We start from the raw sequence: 19,978 nt of genomic DNA on the forward strand, positions 1-19,978 counted from the left end.
CCATATCTGCATGATTTTATGCATTGCACTGCTGCCACAGGATTAGCTGATAAGATAATCACATGAATAATTAGGTGTACAGGTGTACCTAATAAAGTGCTCAGTGAGTGTATACAGTATATGTTGGTATACGCAGTTTTATATCATAGAAACGGTATTTATAACAATATGGTTATATTTGCTGGAAAGTAAAAATAAATAAATCATATTCAATATTCATGCGGTAATGCCAATTTTTGGAAAAAACAATAAGTTAAATATTTTATAAACAAAAGTTTCTCAGTTAATTATTTTAATTTGGAGCAAATATGTTTGGCATTATGGTTAATGTGTGTGTGTGTCTTTAGTGGAGTTCTTCTGTCTGTCTCTGTAATTGTGTGTGTGTGTGTGTGTGTGTGTGTGTGTGTGTGTTGAATTTGGCTGAAGCTTGATTGAAGCAGATATACATTAATTAGCAATGCTAATTAAGATGAATTTAGCTGCTCCCTTAATGAAGTGGCTTCACTTATCAATTACTGACAACACTGCTTTTTTAGCGTGTTGATAAACACATTCATCTATTCCACATGTTCTCATAAACAGTACATTGTATGGTGTTAAGATTAATCAAATATCAAGAGTTAGTGTGGTGAAATGTATCTGATAATACATACATCAGGGCTCACATGATATCTCTTGTTTATGTTAACTTACTGCATGTTTGTGTTGTGGTTTCTCTTACAGGTTCAGCGTTTATGATGGTGAATTCATCGGGTCGTTTTGCCGGTCAGAAGGCTTTACTGTTCACGCCACAGCTCAAAGAAAACGACACACACTGCGTGATATTTCAGTATTATGTGGCGGGCAGAGAGGGCGGCACTCCAGGGCATCTGAACATTTACATCAAAGAGAACAACAGTCCCATGGGTTTACCTGTGTGGAACACCTCCGGACCCGTCAGCCAAAACTGGAACCACGTCGAGCTCGCCATCAGCACCTACTGGCCAAACTTCTACCAGGTAAGAGTGCATTCGGATGCTGGATTTAAAGGGATAGTTTACCCAGAAGCATTTACTCACTTTAGTGTTGTTCCAAACCTGTATAACAGAATGACATCAGCCACAAGCCTCAGTCACCATTGACTTTCATTGTATGGAAAAAAAGATGAAAAAGTGCTTTTCCACCATCTTGCCGAACGGTCACGAGCACGGTGAGGAACGGTATGATAACAAAGCGTTCTAAGCTCGTATTTCTCGGCACGTTTAGCTATCCATGCTCAATCATGCTGGTGGAATGATTATAGTACGAGGCGACTCACAATTGTCAATTTGCCACGCCAAAGTAACTAAGTTGTTTCTAGCTAACTGGCCAAGTTCACTAAAATTTGGATGAAGTTAATAAAAATGTGTCTACTCAAGGAATAAATGTCCTTTTGAGCTAGTCTGGGAGCTTTTATCTCTCTGTGTGTTCGTGTCCGGTGGTGTACACAACCCACAGATGAAAGTCATACAGGTTTGCAACAACATTTATAAAGTTTGCTTTACAAAGCCATTATACTGTAATTTTATATATCCTTAAAAGCAAGCTCAGACTTCCAGAGCATTCAAGCTATATCCATCAAACTTAGCACAGACCTTCAGGCTGTTCTGACTCGAGTTGCTATTTCTTTTTTACGGTTGTCTCACAGTGAGTAATTTTGTAGTCGAGTACTCTATCCCACAAAAACAAAAACGAGTTAAAAATAAATAGTATGACACATACATGAAATTTATTTTACTTTTGATTCACAAGCATTACAAAAAACAAACTATGCATTTCTTTAAGGTTGAAAATAAAATGCATTTGCACTCAGCTGGAGCTGGGAAACATTGAAAGCAATACTGACTGCATTAGGGTTATGCACATATATAAACTCTACATAAAGGCCGTCACATTTGTATCATTTTACATTGTGCATGTACAAACAAATGGTGAAAGATTCAATGCACATACACATATTGGTCTGATAAGCTTCCGAGTTTCTTGTACCGCTTCTCCTTTCTTTTTTCAGCATAACAGCAGATCCTCGTCCGTTGGTTTGCATGACTCCAACAAGAACTGAATATCAATAGAGTAGAATTCAATAAGAACCTAAATATTACAAGTATTACTTGTGCTACACTAGGGGTGTTTCTCAATGCTACGAATGTGTTCTTGTTCTCGTGAAAATCAGCCTTCTCAAACTACCTTGAAAGAACGAACTCTGAAGACTTGAGAACATAAAACGCTTCTATGCAAGTTTTGAGATATGCTGCAATATGTAGATTCAGCAGCCTCTTAACTATTTTCTTTTTTTGGAAGTGGGTGAAGACGTCAAACAAGTCCACCAGAACGTAAGATCACAAAAAGAACTGACATTGAGAAACAGCCTAAGCTTTGCTTTCAAGAGCACCGACGGCATCATATCTTCTTCTCTCATCCAACACCTCAACGACACGCATCCACAGCGCCCCCAGTGGACTCAACTGTAACTGCGAGATTTGGTGAGAGATTCAGTGGGAAAGTACAGTATAATTCAGCGTTGCTCACGGCAGGAAAATAAGCGAAGAAAAATCAACTTGTGATATCCTTGTAGTGTTTTTAATAGTCGACTAGTTGGTGCAGAATGAGTTCTCGATTAGTCGATTACGCTTGCACATCCCTATCCATAACAGCTTAAAAACCAACCAGAACAACCTAGAAATGCCTAACAACAAACACCCAGGGAATTTGAAACCTGTAATTTCAAGGTCTGGAAATGTTATGAAAATGTATCAACTTTATGGAAGTTTCTATGCAGAATACAAATTTTTCTAGTTTTCCTCTGCCTAAAATGATCTCATAAGATAAATTTGTCTCATTTGTTTTTTTTTTTTTTTGTTTGTTTTTTTTTTTAATTTTTTAATTTTTGAGTGAATCGTTCTTTTGAGTCAATGAATAGGCCAAAACATATTACAAATCAGTCTGTATGATTCATTAGTGAATTAGTCTGAATTAAAATGACTTTTTTTACAAAACTCTATCCAGCAATACTAGATGGATTATGGAAAAGTCATGGAGATTCAGTATTCAAAAAGGATGGGAACTCTGACCCTGTAACACCTAAACACCAGCCAGAAGACAATAGTGATGACCTAGCAACCACTCAGATGACCTTAGCAACCCATTAGTAATGCACTGACAACCTGTCTGAGTTTTGTCTATCGGACTGTCTGTCCATTTGACTTTCTGTCTTACAGTTGGACCTGTATAAACTTCAAACTATTTTAACCTCATTCGACCCCGCGTCCACATGCATTGATGTTGTATTTTGGCTTCTCTATACACAATGCATAATTTAAATGAATAAAAAACCGACTGAATACTGTTCACAAGACTCTTTACTGTTATTTAAGGGTTAAACTTCTGCTGCACCGAGTCACGTGGCACAACAGCATGCTGTCGATTTCCTTAAAGTGTTCCTACGGGTGCAGTGCCAACATAAGTGCCATTGATAAGAAATATCTTTGTTTTTTTATTGAAATCTGTTTGGTTGTAAAGAGTAGAGTCTCTAGTTTCATTTGATATGCCGCTTTAAAAAATCTGTTCATTTTTTGCACGTCAGCACACTGATAAACATGATGTCCACATACGTGGATTTTGCGACATTATAGCCTCAAAAGTAGAATTGTTTTTATTCAACTCTAACTCATCTGTGGGTCATTTAGATTCATTTTAATATACATTGTGTTATGTTTAATTTTGTTATCACTGTACAATACGGTTCTATTCATTAACATTAATAAATGCATTCCTATATTTACTGTGTATTATCACACTGAGAATAAATGGGTCAATTCTTGTTGCTTTCAGAGGCTTTATATGGAGTTAGGATGAAAATAAGGTGCATTTCAAACTGTTCTGAGACCAGTGCAGACAGACAGCACACTGGAGGTTAAGTCATTCACTAAATAGGGAGCAAGGGAGCATCCTATAGCTCTCTATGCAGTTAAGTGCATTCACTCCTAAAATCTGATCAAAAGTTCAGTTTCAGGCTGCAGATGATGTTTGGATCACTCAACATGTTTGACAGACATGTGACAATGATAATCAGTACATAGATTCAGAATTTATAATGTATCATTTTATTTTAACATGATTGACAGTGATTGGATGATGCTGACCATTACTTTAAATCAGAATTAATTATGCTAATTTCTGATTAACATCTCAAAAACATGAATAATCAACACTCCTGGAAACATAATAAACTATTTAATTAAAATCTGACTTTCTATAGCATCATATTATTTAAAATTTCACAACTTATTCCCACTGTCCACATATGAGGACATACATTTTTAGAAAAACTATTTGCTCTTGAAAATTATATATTGTTTGCTTGTTTATTAGGTGCTACTAGTTACAAATAAATAATTATGACATTCTGACCCTTTAGAGAGAAAAATAAAAAATCTATCTCATTTTCTGTCCATCCACTGACTGGTTCGTTTTCACATGAGTTGTATGAAGAGAGAGAGAGAGAGAGAGAGAGAGAGGTCTGAATTCACACACTCTGGTCATTAGTGACTCGCTCACATGAGCACAGACGGAGCCTCGTGTTAATTGGTGGAACGAGACCCCGTGACCCCTCGCGGAGAAACTGTGCAGTGGTGAATTATTCCATTAGAGTCACTGTGAGGAGGCAGGCGGTGAGGTCACATCGAGACCTGACCGAGACACTCACTGCACACGAGCCTGATTAGATGATTCGAGAGAAAACAACCGCGAGACCTCGACTACATGTGCTAATTTCATTTGCAAAGTTCAGTTTTAGCATATTTACAAGCAAGAATTTCTTCCTTGGAACAAAAAAGGAGGATTTGGATAAAAACCACTCCATAAAGCACTCTAAACGTATCACGAAAATTACCATTAAAGTAGTCTATATGAGTGATGCACTATATTCTAAGTCTTCTAAAGGCATACATTAGCTTTATGTGAGGAACAGACCCAAATTTAAGTTGTTGTTCACTGATATATATATATAGTATTTTTGTCTTATTTTCCGGTATGGATATCTAAACATCCTTAAAACAACTTGAAGTAAAATGACATAAGATATTTTATCTTGTTTTTAGAGAAATCTAACACACATTGGTGTGGTTTAGGCTTAAAACAAGAAAAAGCTATTTGCCAATGGGGTAAAAAAAAATAAACTTAATCTTTTTTTTTTTACCCCATTAGCAAATAGTTTTTTTCCTAGTTATAAGCATAAAAATTACAAAATGTTGCTACATTTATCTAAAAACAAGACAAAATATCTAATGTCATTTTACTTCTCAAGAGTCTCAGAATGTATCATAATCTATATCATAAAAAAATGTAATATTTTTCTTTACAATGATACCAAACACTTGACCCTCCTTGTTTTTTTTGTTTTTTTGTTTTTTGTCGAGTTATAAGCCTTTAATTTTGGGTATGCAGCTGAAACAGGAAATCTTTCAAAACACCATCAGAGTTTAAAAGGTTAAGAATATTTTGATATTTTTCAAGGAAAACAAGGCAAAAATACTCACTAAGAAAATGATTTGCATTGAGTAACTCGCACACAATACTGTGGTAAACTAAGAAAAGCAGTGAGTCTGTCTGTCTGTCTGTGGCTTTGACCTCAACAGCCTGAAATATGTTCTCCATTTACTCGTGTTCATGGTAAAACATCCGGAACATTTGTCTTTGGGAATATCCCACACAGACCGCTGGCATTCCTGCAATGGGAGCGGTTAAACATGTAATGTGTGCCTACATATCTGACATCACACAACTGACAATTCAAGCTGCCCATTTGTTGTTTGAAAATGTTGCCATCTGTATATACCCTGTAAGAGAGTTTACGATAGTTATAAAGCAGGTGGTTCAGACTGTCAATTCTGATTGGATGAGCCGCATTCAAAGACGTGATCGCACATACTTTATTACTGCATTCAGTTGTTAACAGGGATTTAAAATGAAATCTTTTTATTATTTTGCCGTGTTCTGCAGAAACTGTATTTTTTCGTTCCGGCTCTGGCTTTCCGTGGTGTACTTTCCATGATAACTAATTAAAAGAACAGTTAATAATGGTTAATTGCCTGATCTTGCAACAGAAACAAGCAAACTTGTCTGGAAAACCGATTTTAAAATAAGTGACTTGCCTTACCAAAATAAGCAACAAAAAAAAAATAATATTTGATATATATATATATAACATTATTATTTCATTCTGATAATTTTCTGATAATGTTTCCAAAGTGTTTATCAAAGTATTTTTTTATAAGTACACAATAAAAATAAAAATAAAAATAAATTAATAATAATAATAATAATAAATATAGCTGTAAGCAGCAATGCAGATTCCTCCTCAAAATGGCAAATTATGTAAAAATTGGCATGGTAGAGACATGTACTTCACACATGTACACAACATTTCATTAATTTGTTATTAAACATTGCAAGAGTCTTCATATGAACTGGTGATTGAATCAAAGTATCGGTTTTATGACTAGCGGATTTGTAAAGCATTATTTTAGCGTTAGCGATAAATAATAGTAAACTGTAATTCTATCATCTTTTGACATATCAAGGTGAAATTTTGCACAGCACTTCAGAGTGATGTCATCTTGAAGCCTGTTAGGTTGGAAAAAATATTAGTCAAAATGGCATTAGATTTTTTGGACATATGGATATTGAGACAATGTGGACATTTACATAAATGCGCACCTTTCAGCCATTTTGTATTGTATTCATTTGTGCTAAATATCAAATTGAAAGACATGTATCCTACACATACATACCGAGTTTCAAGTCAATTGGAGCTATGGTTCAGGAGGAGTAGATTTTTGTAGTTTTGGACAAATTTGTATTGTACAGGAAAATCCATCATGGCGGACTTTATGGGTTCTAGAGGCTTTTTTGTTCCTCATGAGAAATTAGGCATATATACCAGGTTTCAGAAATGTTGGACTTATGGGGTGGAAATGGCATCACTTTGAAAATGGACAAATTGGGGCGTGGCCTGTAGCGCCACCTATAGGCTCACATGGGCCATTTTTGGTGTGGTAGTTACTCGTGGCCTGTAGTATCAATGTGCCAAATTTCACAACTTTTTACCAAGGAGATCTTGAGTTATTGGGCAATTTAGAGCTACAGGAATAATAATAATCAGAAGAATACTAACAAAAACAATATGTTTCCTCCAACTGGGGGAATCCTAATAATAAAAAAATATATACATATGCATATATGTGTATATGTATATATTTTTTTATTATTATTTTATGTGATTTTACCACTAAGTGTTTAGGTGTACATTGTTTCGTACTTAACAAAGAATTCCCTTTTACTAGTGGTAAAATCAGTTAAACACTAAATATTGTGGCTTTCATTTATTTTAATTGTGAGTATTTGGCCGCACAACTCTCATCTGCATTTATAAAATGATTTGATGTTGAATGACAGTTATAGCTTGATTACTCAAGATCTTTTTGCCTTAAAATTAAAAGATTTCATGCACTTTTAGAGAACAGGTTTTTTTCACATCCCTGATATAAGAATAGGGAAGAACACTTCTTGAATTTGTGTCTAATTAGCAACGTCAAGATAATTATAGTTGGCTTTGATTGCACAGTATCATAAGTGATCGTCAGATTGAAACCACCTGGTATTATTTTGTAATTATAAGCCTGATTTAATGTTTTTCTTATGACTAGAAAGACACGGTCAGAGGCTTCTCACTAATTGGAGCTATCAGGTCACTGATCAAAACTTTTAATTGATTGTGACATGCCTTTAGTGTTCATGCATCCACTTTTTGGTGTAGAATCCAAACACATCCTCATAATCTTTAAACCGGGACACAGTGCCTCATTACTTTTGCAGAAGTCAACATATCAGTACGATTAAGTGCTAAGAAACATCATCTGCCCCGTGTAATCGATTAGACGCTAATGATAATGTGAGTCTTAATTTCCCCTGAATTAGAGAGGAGCGACAGTGTAAACGCCATCCTGAGACAGAGATGCCAATTACCAGCCGGTACAAGTTCAGACGTGTGTTTGAGAGATACAACACTTCTCTCTATAAGGAACACAGTCTTTCTCTCTGTCTTCTCTAATAAACATAATAATGACAATGTTCAATATACAACATTGTATAGAATACAATAGAATAGAATCAAATGACACAAGAATACTCTATTACTCAGATGTAGACAACACTCGTCTTGTATCTCTTTTGATCTCATTTCTTCACATCTTGTCTCTTATCTTCTCTATTCTCTTCTCTTTTGTTCTCTTCTCATCTTGTCTTGTCTTTTGTTGTCTCATCTCATTTTATTTCTTCTTGCTTTGTCTCTTCTCATCTCATCTTTTTTGTTTTCTTCTCCACTGGTTTTCTTGTCTTGTTTCAGCTCTTCTTGTCTTTTCTCGTCTCGTCTCGTCTCATCTAGTCTTTTCCTTTGTCTTTTCTCTTCTTGTCTCTTTTCTTTTTCTCTTTTTGTCTCTTTTCTACTCGTCTTCTTTACTCATCTTGTTTCTTCTCGTCTCTTCTCATCTTTTTTGTTCTCATCTCTTCTAACCTCTGCTGTTGTCATCTCTTCTCTTCTCACCTTGTCTTTTCTGTTTTCGACTCGTCTCTTGTTTTTACTTCTCATCTCTTCTCATCTCTTCTCAACCCTTCTCTTCTTGTCTTGTTTTGTCTCTTTTCTTCATGTTTTGTCTTTTCTTGTCTCTTCTGTTGTCATCTCTTCTCATCTCCTTATCTCGTCTTGTTTCTTCTCATCTTGTCTTGTTTTGTGTACTCTTCTCATCTCTGATTTTCTGTTCGCTTTTTGTCTCTTCCTTTGTCTTTTCTTCTCTTGTCTCTTTTCTTTTTTTGTCTCATCTCTTTTCTTCTCATCTCCTTTTCTTGTCTTGTTTCTTCTTGTCTCGTCTTGTTTTGTCTCCTCTTCTTGCCTTTTTTGTTCTCGTCTCTTCTCTTCTCGTTTTGTCTCATTCTTGTCTCGTCTTTTTGGTTCTCGTCTCTTCTCTTCTCGTTTTGTCTCATTCTTGTCTCGTCTTTTTGGTTCTCGTCTCTTCTCTTCTCGTTTTGTCTCATTCTTGTCTCGTCTTTTTTGTTCTCGTCTCTTCTCGTCTTGTTTTGTCTCATTCTTGTCTCGTCTTTTTGGTTCTCGTCTCTTCTCTTCTCGTTTTGTCTCATTCTTGTCTCGTCTCTTCTCGTCTTGTTTTGTCTCATTCTTGTCTCGTCTTTTTGGTTCTCGTCTCTTCTCTTCTCGTTTTGTCTCATTCTTGTCTCTTCTCTTCTCGTTTTGTCTCATTCTTGTCTCGTCTCTTCTCGTCTTGTTTTGTCTCATTCTTGTCTCGTCTTTTTGGTTCTCGTCTCTTCTCTTCTCGTTTTGTCTCATTCTTGTCTCGTCTTTTTTGTTCTCGTCTCTTCTCGTCTTGTTTTGTCTCATTCTTGTCTCGACTTTTTGGTTCTCGTCTCTTCTCTTCTCGTTTTGTCTCATTCTTGTCTCATCTTTTTGGTTCTCGTCTCTTCTCGTCTTGTTTTGTCTCATTCTTGTCTCGACTTTTTGGTTCTCGTCTCTTCTCTTCTCGTTTTGTCTCATTCTTGTCTCATCTTTTTGGTTCTCGTCTCTTCTCGTCTTGTTTTGTCTCATTCTTGTCTCGTCTTTTTTGTTCTCGTCTCTTCTCGTTTTGTCTCATTCTTGTCTCGTCTTTTTTGTTCTTGTCTCTTCTCGTCTTGTTTTGTCTCATTCTTGGCTCGTCTCTTCTGTTGTCATCTCTTTTCTTCTCATCTTCTTATCTCGTCTTATTTCTTCTCGTCTTGCCTTGTTCTATCTTCTCTTCTCACCTCGTCTTTTCTGTTTTCATCTCGTCTCTTCTTGTTTTTACTTTTCTCATTCTTGTCATCTCTTCTCATCTCTTCTCTTCTGTTCTCATCTTGTTTCTTTTCTCCAGTCCTCATCTTGTCTCTTCTGATTTCATCTTGTCTCATCATGTCTTGTTTTGTCTCTTTTCTATATGTCTCATCTTTTTTGTTCTCACCTCTTCTAGTCTCTTCTGTTGTCATCTCTTTTCTTCTCATCTCCTGATCTCGTCTTATTTCTTCTCATCTTGTCTTTTGTCTATGCTTCTCATCTCTGCTTTTCTGTTTTCGTCTCTTCTGATCTCATCTAGTCTCTTCTTCTTGTCTTCGCTCTTCTGTTCTCATCTCTTTTCTTGTCGTCTTGTTTCTTCTTGTCTCTTATCATCTTGTATTGTCTCTTCTTTTCTCATCTTTTCTGTTCTGGTATCTTCTGTTGTCATCTCTTCTCTTCTTCTCATCTCCTTATCTCGTCTTATTTCTTCTCGTCTCATCTTGTTTTGTCTCCTCGCCTCATCTTTTCTGTTCTAGTCTCTTCTTGTTTTACATTTCTCGTCCCTTGTCAACCCTTCTCTGTTCTCATCTTGTTTCTTTTCTCCACTCCTATCATCTCGTCTCTTCTTGTATCTTCTCGTCTTTTGTTGTCTCGTCTCTTGTTTTATTTCTTCTTGTTTTGTCTCTTCTCATCTTTTTTGTTTCCTTCTCCACTTGTTTTCTTGTCTTGTTTCTTCTCTTCTTGTCTTTTCTTGTCTCGTCTTGTCTCATCTAGTCTCTTCCTTTGTCTTTTCTTGTCTCTTTTCTTTTTCTCTTTTTGTCTCCTCTTTTTTCTTCTCGTCTTGTTCTTGTCTCGTCTTGTTTTGTCTCATTCTTGTCTCATCTTTTTTGTTCCCATCTCTCCTAACCTCTTCTGTTGTCATCTCTTCTCTTTTCTTCTCATCGTCTTGTCTCATCTTGTTTCTTCTCTTTTCGTCTTGTTTAGTCTCATTCTTATCTCGTCTTGTTTTGTCTCCTCTTCTCGCCTTGTCTTTTCTGTTCTCGTCTCATCTTGTTTTTACGTTTCTCGTCCCTTGTCATCTCTTCTCAACCCTTCTCTTCTCTGTTCTCATCTTGTTTCTTTTCTCCACTCCTATCATCTCGTCTCTTCTTGTCTCTTCTTGCCTCATTTCCTCTGTTTCCAGGCCCTTCCTAATAGTACATCCAGCAGTGTGTAATGTGAGGGGTTAAAATCTTTTGCCCGCTTTAGTGTTGGCATGCAGCTGCTGTGTATATTTGGATTATATAATATTATGAGCTGTATCTGGAGAGCCGCACCCAGCGAGTAATGGAAGTCCGGCATTCCTGCTCCTCATCTGTGGTTGTGTGAGCCAACTGCCTCAATGATTTAATGTCTCCTCTCCTGTCACTCTGATTGGCTGCTTAGATCAGCCAGTTAAACATCAGAATCTGTTTTTGTTGGTTTGGGGATGCCAGGGAATAGTGCTCAATTTGCAGATGTACTTTCCAAAATCCAAAAACTAGATACTTAAGAGAGCCACGTGTGCCACTTATTCTTAATAATAGTGTATTTTTGGAATTGTTTTAAAAAATAATAATAATAATTAAAAAAAAAATTTAATAACAAAATGATGTGAATAAATAAAGGTACATTTCTAGTTTCAACATTATTTGTACCTCAGACTCTTGTTTTGTTGGACAAGAAAACTAGCTTTATAACGTGACCCACATTTGGCTTTCGACAACTGAAACTATTTACGCATGGAGCCACATTGAGAGCCGCATATCTCTGGGATTTAACCATATAGGGCCTTAACAATGAAAATACGAAAAGAAAAGTTTGTTCTGAGCCAGAAACTAAAAGGGTATTAAGATATCTTTAATACTTCTGGAGTTATAAGCACTCCAACTTTGGAAAAACAACACACAAAACGTGTTTATTCCCATTTTTGGACTCACTCCATTGGCAAATAATGCAACAACAGGTGCTGAAGTCAACTGATTTTAGTAGTAGATCTACCTGTCTCTGTCTAAAAATAAAATCATGATGCTGACACCTTTCTAAGGTTATTTTTTTTACCTGTAGTTTCGCTCCAAAACCATAGATGAAAATTGTCATTTTGATAATAATGCTTTGTCTTGGGGTCCTGATCACCTGATCTGGGTATAATTTGTGATATCGACCAGCTGACTGTAAATTATTAGTTATACATTACTGTGCATTTAATTTGAGCAACTTCAATATATCATACTTGAATCTGTTTCACAGCTGGTGCGGGTCACTGTGACCCGGTTGCTCTTCTCTACAACAGAACCGGGCTCAGGAGGCCCCTGTGGAATCTCTCACACACTAAATCTGCTCATATGCATCATAATGGAAACCTTTAGCAAAGCGCATAAATCCCAGAGTCCTTCACTCTCCTCTGGTACATTTATCCAGACTTTATCCGTGACCCCTCGAGGCTCGCTGTCCAGTTGAATTGTTTGGCTGTATAAACCACGTCAGATTTAGCACATGCTGCCCCAGCACCTCGCTGATTGAGCCCTGATTTACCGCGTCTATAAATGCCTCCATCTGACAGACATCCGATTCACTGTGCGCACCCTTAGAGCCCACACCTGCTGATTTAACAAGTTCAATCCAATATCCAAAGCCAAATAGTGTTTTAATGACCACTAATGATCAACGTGAGTGGCCATTTTTCTCGTCTTTTCCCATTTTTATGGCGACAGCGGCGTGCCATTGTTTCAAATCTCACCTCAGGCCCTGTGGGGATCCTCGGTGTCCATGTGTGTCATTTTGAGAGTGTGTTCATTTATCACTGTGTTTATGAGCTGTTCTCTCCTCCACAGATCGTCTTTGAAGTGGTGACCTCAGGCCAGCGCGGCTTACTGGCCATCAAGGGTGTCGTCCTCCAGGGCCACCAGTGCAGTAAGACCTGTCTCACTCTCTCTGTCTGTCTCTGTCTCGCTCCTGATGACCTCATCGGCAATCCTTGGCCTTTTTTTGCCACCCTGGAAATAGCAATATCGTCCATCATTTTCCAGGCACGAGCCATAAAAAAAGACAGTCAAAGCAAAGGCTTCATGTGAAGCGGCAGTTCCTTGCAGAACCTACGGCAAAAGAAAACTCATTTTCCCAAGTTGTGAATGTCCGTTTCCATTCTGAATTGAATGTTGGTGAGATAAAAAGACCACACACCACAAAATAATGGCAAGGAAGCACGTCTTTCTGTTGAGTTTGTCCTCATGGGTGGAACACAAAAACATCCAGTGCACCCAGTGTAGTTGATTCACAAACAAATGACTCTTATGAACCGATTCGTTTTAGTGAATCAAAACAGACAGTGCATCCAGTGTAGTCAAAAATGAACCGGTTCTTTTAATCAATCATTCAAAAAGACTCACAACACTAACAATTCTCGATTCAATCATATTTCAAGATCGATGCATATAGATCAGCAGGATAAGTAATCGATGCATCGAGAAAACGAGTGAATCGTTACACCCCTACATGTTTAAAGTAATCGGTTAATTTTCAATTTTTTTTGTTCAGTCATATTTTTTTTGTCTTCTGACGAAAATGTCTTTTAAATTTCATCAGTTGCTGGGTTTCCATCCAACAATTTTTATCCGCATTTTTAAATTACGCATGGAATGGAAATGCTTGTTGTGCGAATAAACTCTCAAAATATGCATAAAATATAATGCGCTAGGATGAGGTGGATTTTCGCATTAGTTAAAGAGCACCTATTATGGTTTTTAAACATGCCTCATTTTGTTTTAAAGGTCTCATCCAATAGATTTACATGCATCCAAGGTCAAAAAACCCTTTAATTTGCTCATAATTTAAATTGCAGCATTACCTTTTATTCCCAGTGTCAAAATCGACTCGTTCAGTGATCCGTTCTAAAGGATTCATTCTAAACTCCTCCTTTCAGAGAGCCTACTCTGCTCTGATTGGTCAGATATCCCAGTCTGTTGTGATTGGTCCACCGCTTAGTGTAGTGTTTGAGGGCGGGTCAAAGCTGTTCACAAGCAGCCAATGAAGACCAGAGGCGGGTTTTTTGTTAGCAAATACGTAGGTTAGTACAGGAAGTAAGTCTGGAATTACTAACGACTCGTTTCAGGTGTTCAGAATCGGTTCTTTCTTTTGGGAGTCAATAACTCCATTTGTCGTGCGCTTTGCAGACTTATTTACATTCACAAACAGCTATATAACACACTACATGAAAGGTCATATTTGAAAAACCATAATAGGTGCTCTTTAGAATGTGAATTAAGGTGATGGAACAGTTTATTCGCAAAGCGATGACGTGTTTTGACCCTTCATATAAGGCTTATAAGTGTGGGATAGCTTGATGTGACTGGCCCAACGAAAGATTCGACCTTGGCACACAATTCTTTGTGTATAGCCCCTGGCATTCGGAAGTGTTTAACCCACAGCTGGTCTTTAAAGTGAGTCCTCACTATCCGCCAGAACAGTTTTGAGCACGGGCGTTCCCATGTATGCGGAGGCTGGCGGCGTATGGGCATCGCATCCATTTAAGCCCTCATTATATCAGATATTACACTGTGGCATCTCCTTGCAGCATTTCATAAAACGAGGTAAAATTGCACCGATCCTGCTAATACAACTCTCCCCGAAGGAAGGAGGTCATTCAGCTGCTCCGTCAAGATAATGCGCATGACGTAGTGGATGGAAGCGTGCAACGATTTGTATTTTCTTTAGTCACGTTTTTAGAAATGCACTTAAAAAATGCTAAACATTTCGATGGAAACCCAGCTAATATTTCATCAGGTCATATTCATACATTTTAGTCAATTTTACTCAATGCCATATCATTTTAACCAGCAAAAATAACATTTTAGTTGACGAAAATGTACAAAATCCATTGTCTTTATTGTCAGTGCAGATGTAATTTGTAAACATCTTGTTTTCGTTATTGTTGACAAAATCAAAAAACGCTTCATCAACAAACATTTTCGACAGTAATGCGTTTATAAAGGAAGTCAACAGGGCAAGTGTACTGGAGGGTTTAAAAGCAGAAATCTCCAGCTTGTATTATTTAGTTCTTAAATTAATTCTTTCATACATAGTGTGTATTATTTGAGCTGTAAATGGTCTCAATTGTGCTTTTGAGGTGGGACTACTTTTCTAGGCAGATGAACCTCTGTTAATGAGATTCTGATGTAATTCCTATCGAGTTTGTTTTATGTAAACAGTGCTTTATTGATAGCTTTCCATACCATTGCATAAGTTAACGGGTTTACCAACTTTACATGATCACAACAGTCGAAATATTAGATATTTAGTATTTTTACACAGGCTCCTTGTCTTGCCTTATAAACACCATTTCAACTCATTAAGTGCCAGTCGTGAGTATATACAATGTAGTATACTAATGATTTTTTTTTGGGGGGGGGGGGGGGGGATTTTTCCCCTTTTTCTCCCAATTTGGAATGCCCAATTCCCAGTGCGCTCTAAGTCCTCGTGGTCACATAGTGATTCGCTTCAGTCCGGGTGGCGGAGGACGAATCCCAGTTGCCTCCGCGTCTGAGACCGTCAACCCGCACATCTTATCACGTGGCTTGTTGAGCGCGTTGCCACTGAGACATAGCGCGTGTGGAGGCTTCACGCCATCCACCGCGGCAACCACGCCCATTTCACCATGCGCCCCACCGAGAACAAACCACATTATAGCGACCACGAGGAGGTTACCCCATGTGACTCTACCCTCCCTAGCAACCGGGCCAATTTGGTTGCTTTAGGAGACCTGGCTGGAGTCACTCAGCACGCCCTGGGATTCGAACTAGCGAACTTCAGGGGTGGTAGCCAGCGTATTTTACCACTGAGCTACCCAGGCCCCCAGTATACTAATGATTGAAACATTTATCTTTGCATAGTGCATACTTGTTATACATACTGTTTTTTTTTTAATTGTCAGCAGTGATACCACTTATTTTCTTTGTGATCCGTTACCATGTACTATCAAGGCCAATATCGCTTATATCAACACCTTCTATTAAAATGGAACTTTTTGTGATTTCTGAGGATAAAAGGGGCCATTATAGCCACCACAATTAACATTAAATAGGCCTAAACTGCAAATGATCAGACTCCTGTTTTGTTTGCAGTACATTATCATTCGATTCTAAACACAACCTGTGTGTCTGAAAGATAAACTTTCCCTGTCTTTATGCTAGTTTGATACTCAGATGTCAATATCACAGTGTGTAATGTTAGTGATTGTGTGGGGTTTTATTTTCGATGGATGTTTGTGTTGAAAAGTTCACATTCATTTCGTCTTCATGAAAGCAGATGGCACACTCCGCTCTGAGGGGTCATTATGACAGCAGGTGATCTCGCATCATTACGGTGGATAAAACGCTACTTTAGTGATAAGAATAAGAGATACACCCGATGCGCTGTGGAGAAGATTGACGTGTAGAGGTAATAAAGGTGGCCGGACTTCAAACACAGCTGCTGAAATATTGAAGAGCGCAAGAATCGAGCGTGTGTGATTAAATTAGCAGTGTTGCTGTGTCTTTGGAGAACGCTGAGCAGATCAATTCAAGGTCGTGGCGGACTACTTTGCACAGAAGACAGCGAGCGGGTGCGGGGAGACGGGGTGTAGTCAAACATTATACCTCATAACTTAATTTAAATGAAGCTTCATCTCTCAGATGCCTTTGGTTTTAAACGCATATTGACCCAGATATGAGTGTGCTTTGTTGTAGAGACTAATTAGAACGTGCCGAGCTCTGCTCATAACTTAAATCAATAGAGTTAAGGCTTGTGGTTTAGTGGAATATTATTAGCAAAGCATAGATTCAACAAGAAAACAATAGATTTTTTTTTTCATCCTCATTCTGGAAAGCAAAGGGGTTATGATAGTGTTATTGATATCAGTAATAAAATAATGCAGATCTTGAAAAATCCTTTGATACAGAAGCTGATTTTTTCCCCTTGTTGTTAAAGGGATAGTTCACCCAAAAATGTAAATTCAGTCATTGTTTACTCACCCCTGTGTTGTTATAACCCTGTATGACTTTCATTCTTTTTCTGAACACAAAGAGAGAAATTGTGAATAAATTTTGTGCTCAGTGATGTCATACAGTAACAGTTTATGGTGACCACCTCTTCAAGCTTCAAAAGAACACAAAAGTATAATTCAGAAGTCTAATAAATTATTCATGAGACTCATGATTGTTATGAAAGCATACGATAAGATTTGATGAGAAACAAACTGAAATCTAAAGTATTATTTAGTGAATAATATAAATGTTCACTGACTGTTGATCTCCTGTGTGCGTTCATGATAGGACACAAGAGCAACAGTTCATGCAGACCCCTCACGACATTGGGGCGTTCAAGAGAAAACTCGTTTTATCTAAAAACAGCGATAGTGACAACAGAACACAACACAACTGCACAAAACAGAGAACAGAACTGACTAAACATGTCTGAAGAGTTTATAGTCCAAGAATTGATGCATTTCTGTGCCCAGCCTTATTTTTTGGACCAGTGCCAGTTCACAATAGAAAATAGAAACAAGCGATCAGTAGAATGTTCCATCTCTCGTCACAGCTGGTTAGGACAAAAACTCTGATTAACATAGAAAATATACCTTTTATCTCATGTCGTTTGCCATCAGTTTAGGACACGGTGTGACTGTGGCTGCCTGTAGCTCCTCTATGTTTCTGTTTGATTTCCGAATACTTCGATCAAAAAATAAGGCTGGGCATAGAAATGCATCAATTCTTCAACTACAAACTCTTCAGACATGTTTAGTAAGTTCTGTTCTCTGTTTTGTGTGCAGCTGTGTTGTGTTCTGTTGTCACTATCACTATGGATGACCTGTTTTTAGATAAACAAAACGAGGTTTTCGCTTGAACGCCCCAATGTTGCGAGGGGTCTGCGTGAACTGTTGCTCTCATGTCCTATCATGAACACACACACGAGATCAAAGGTCAGTGAACATTTTCACTAAATAATACATCAGATTTCAGTTTGTTTCTCATCAAATCTTATTGTATGCTTTCATAACAATCATGAGTCTCATGAATAATTTATTAGACTTCTGAATTATGCTTTTGTGTTCTTTTGAAGCTTGAAGAGGTGGTCACCATAAACTGCCATTGTATGACATCACTGAGCACAACATTTATTCACAATTTCTCCCTTTGTGTTCAGAAAAAGAAAGAAAGTCATATAGGATTATAACAACACATGGGTGAATAAACAATGACTGAATTTACATTTTTGGGTGAACTAATCCTTTAATAGATTGATGTAAGAATTGCATTGAAATCTTTAGTTGTCTTTTCATAACAGAATATACTAGTACTTACTGAATACTGCACAGTTTGCACTACTGTATATGCTGCACGCTATTTTTATGTTATGCAAAACAGTACAAAATATGCAATGATAAATATTTTAAACAGTATATTTAAGCAGCATATTTAAGCAAAAATGATGTCATATCCACCCTTTCACTCATAACAGTGTTAGAGCGCCCTCTGTCTGCTCGTATGAATGTAACACATCATAAGAAGGTGTTTCACTGCTGTTTAAACATTCCTCAGATCGCATCATTTATATGTATAAATGTTTTCCATCTGAAAGGACTAAATATTAAATGAAACAAATTACAATAAAATGAAAAGTAATCTCTTTAGTAATCAGAATACTTTTTGAATTGTAACTGTAGTGGAATACCGTAACTAATATATTGTACTTAGCGATTGCCCCTTGTGGCATCGCTAAGAATTGCACCCTGACACATTTCGTAAAGCAACTCTACGTGAAATCACGCTTGTGTAGCTAGAAGCATTTGCATTCACGGTATTTGCGTAGAGCATGTTTCGGGTCTAATAAATGAAGAATTTGTCAATTTTCACTTTTTATTTTTTTTATTCTTCCCAATGTAAATCTTGTCAACGAATTTACTGACGAAAATGTTAGTTGACGAAGGCTTTCTCTATTTTGCTAGTGACAGTGAAGATGAGACGGAAAACGAATCATGATGATAATCAAATGGTTTAATTAAAATATGCTATTGGCGAAAATGTGACGAGAAAAAATAATACTGCAAGATATTAACAATGCACTAACACTGATATTTATTTATTTATTCTAAAGAAAGGAAAATCTAGAAAGAATTAATGTAAATAATCCAGTCATAGTATGTTGTGTATTTCCCCTCTGAACACCTGTACAATGAACTTTACTAACGGGTTTATATACCTCACTAAAACACATCCTATATATGTGAGATTAATCACAAAAATACAGTAAAATTGACTTGAAATTACTAGTATGATATGATGACATATTGACTTAATTTAAAGGATAAAAATGATGACTGTAATAAAAAAACGGTGAAAATGAACACTGATTCTTCCTTTAGTTGTTTTAGTTTCTCTTTTGTTTATCACCTTTCATCTGGTGATTCGTCAGTCCTGTTATATTGACTGAAAGTGTTTATTGGCGTGTAGCGACTGCAGCACATCTTTTATTGAAACTGAGAGAAGATGAGATATTTTATGATATTGTTTTTGTCTCAGTTTGTGTCGGGTGTCTTTGTAATCCTCAGGGCTTGTGTTTTATTTAGTGTTTGCTGTTATTGTGCAGATGATAAAGTAACGGAGCGTTTTGCCTTCCAGTGGATACGCCACACTTCCTCCATATTAAAGGCGTGGAGGTGAACGCCGGCCAGACGGCAACATTTCACTGTACCGTCAACGGAGAGTGGAGAGACAACTTTAATCTCTGGCTGCAGGTGAGATGCACATACACATACAAAAAGTCATTTAAAGCATAAACACAGAAGCAGATACATTGGACCAACAAAACTGCAAAGTTTTAGCATTAACAAAGACTTTAGCCCCTTTTACAAAGCTGATGTCATTCCAAACCCCTTGACTTTCTTCTGTTGAACATAAAAGTAGATGTTTTGAAGAGGCTTTTCCCACACAACGAGTTCAGTGACCACATCTGTCGAGCTCCAGAAAGGACAAAAAAACACTTAATAAAAGCAGCAGAAAAGTCCTTACAACTTGTGCACTGTATTCAAAATCATCTGAAGCTGTACGATAGCTG

The 19,978-nt window shown here is 37.2% G+C and overlaps 2 protein-coding genes across 4 annotated transcripts in view; one reads left to right on the plus strand and one right to left on the minus strand.

Annotated features, from left to right (window-relative positions):
* The window catches only part of LOC127443011 (receptor-type tyrosine-protein phosphatase mu-like), a 384,365-nt gene that overhangs the window by 131,857 nt on the left and 232,530 nt on the right, over positions 1-19,978 (plus strand). For all 3 annotated transcript variants that reach the window (XM_051701475.1, XM_051701476.1, XM_051701477.1), the window contains exons 3-5: positions 724-998; positions 12,724-12,802; positions 19,543-19,658. In XM_051701475.1, the coding sequence (XP_051557435.1) occupies positions 724-998; positions 12,724-12,802; positions 19,543-19,658 (470 nt within the window). The remainder of the gene's footprint in view (positions 1-723; positions 999-12,723; positions 12,803-19,542; positions 19,659-19,978) is intronic.
* The window catches only part of LOC127443052 (yjeF N-terminal domain-containing 3-like), a 479,510-nt gene that overhangs the window by 47,434 nt on the left and 412,098 nt on the right, over positions 1-19,978 (minus strand). The window lies entirely within an intron of this gene.

Source organism: Myxocyprinus asiaticus, chromosome 6, assembly GCF_019703515.2.
Source record: "Myxocyprinus asiaticus isolate MX2 ecotype Aquarium Trade chromosome 6, UBuf_Myxa_2, whole genome shotgun sequence".
In the NCBI taxonomy this organism is placed as follows: Eukaryota; Metazoa; Chordata; class Actinopteri; order Cypriniformes; family Catostomidae; genus Myxocyprinus; species Myxocyprinus asiaticus.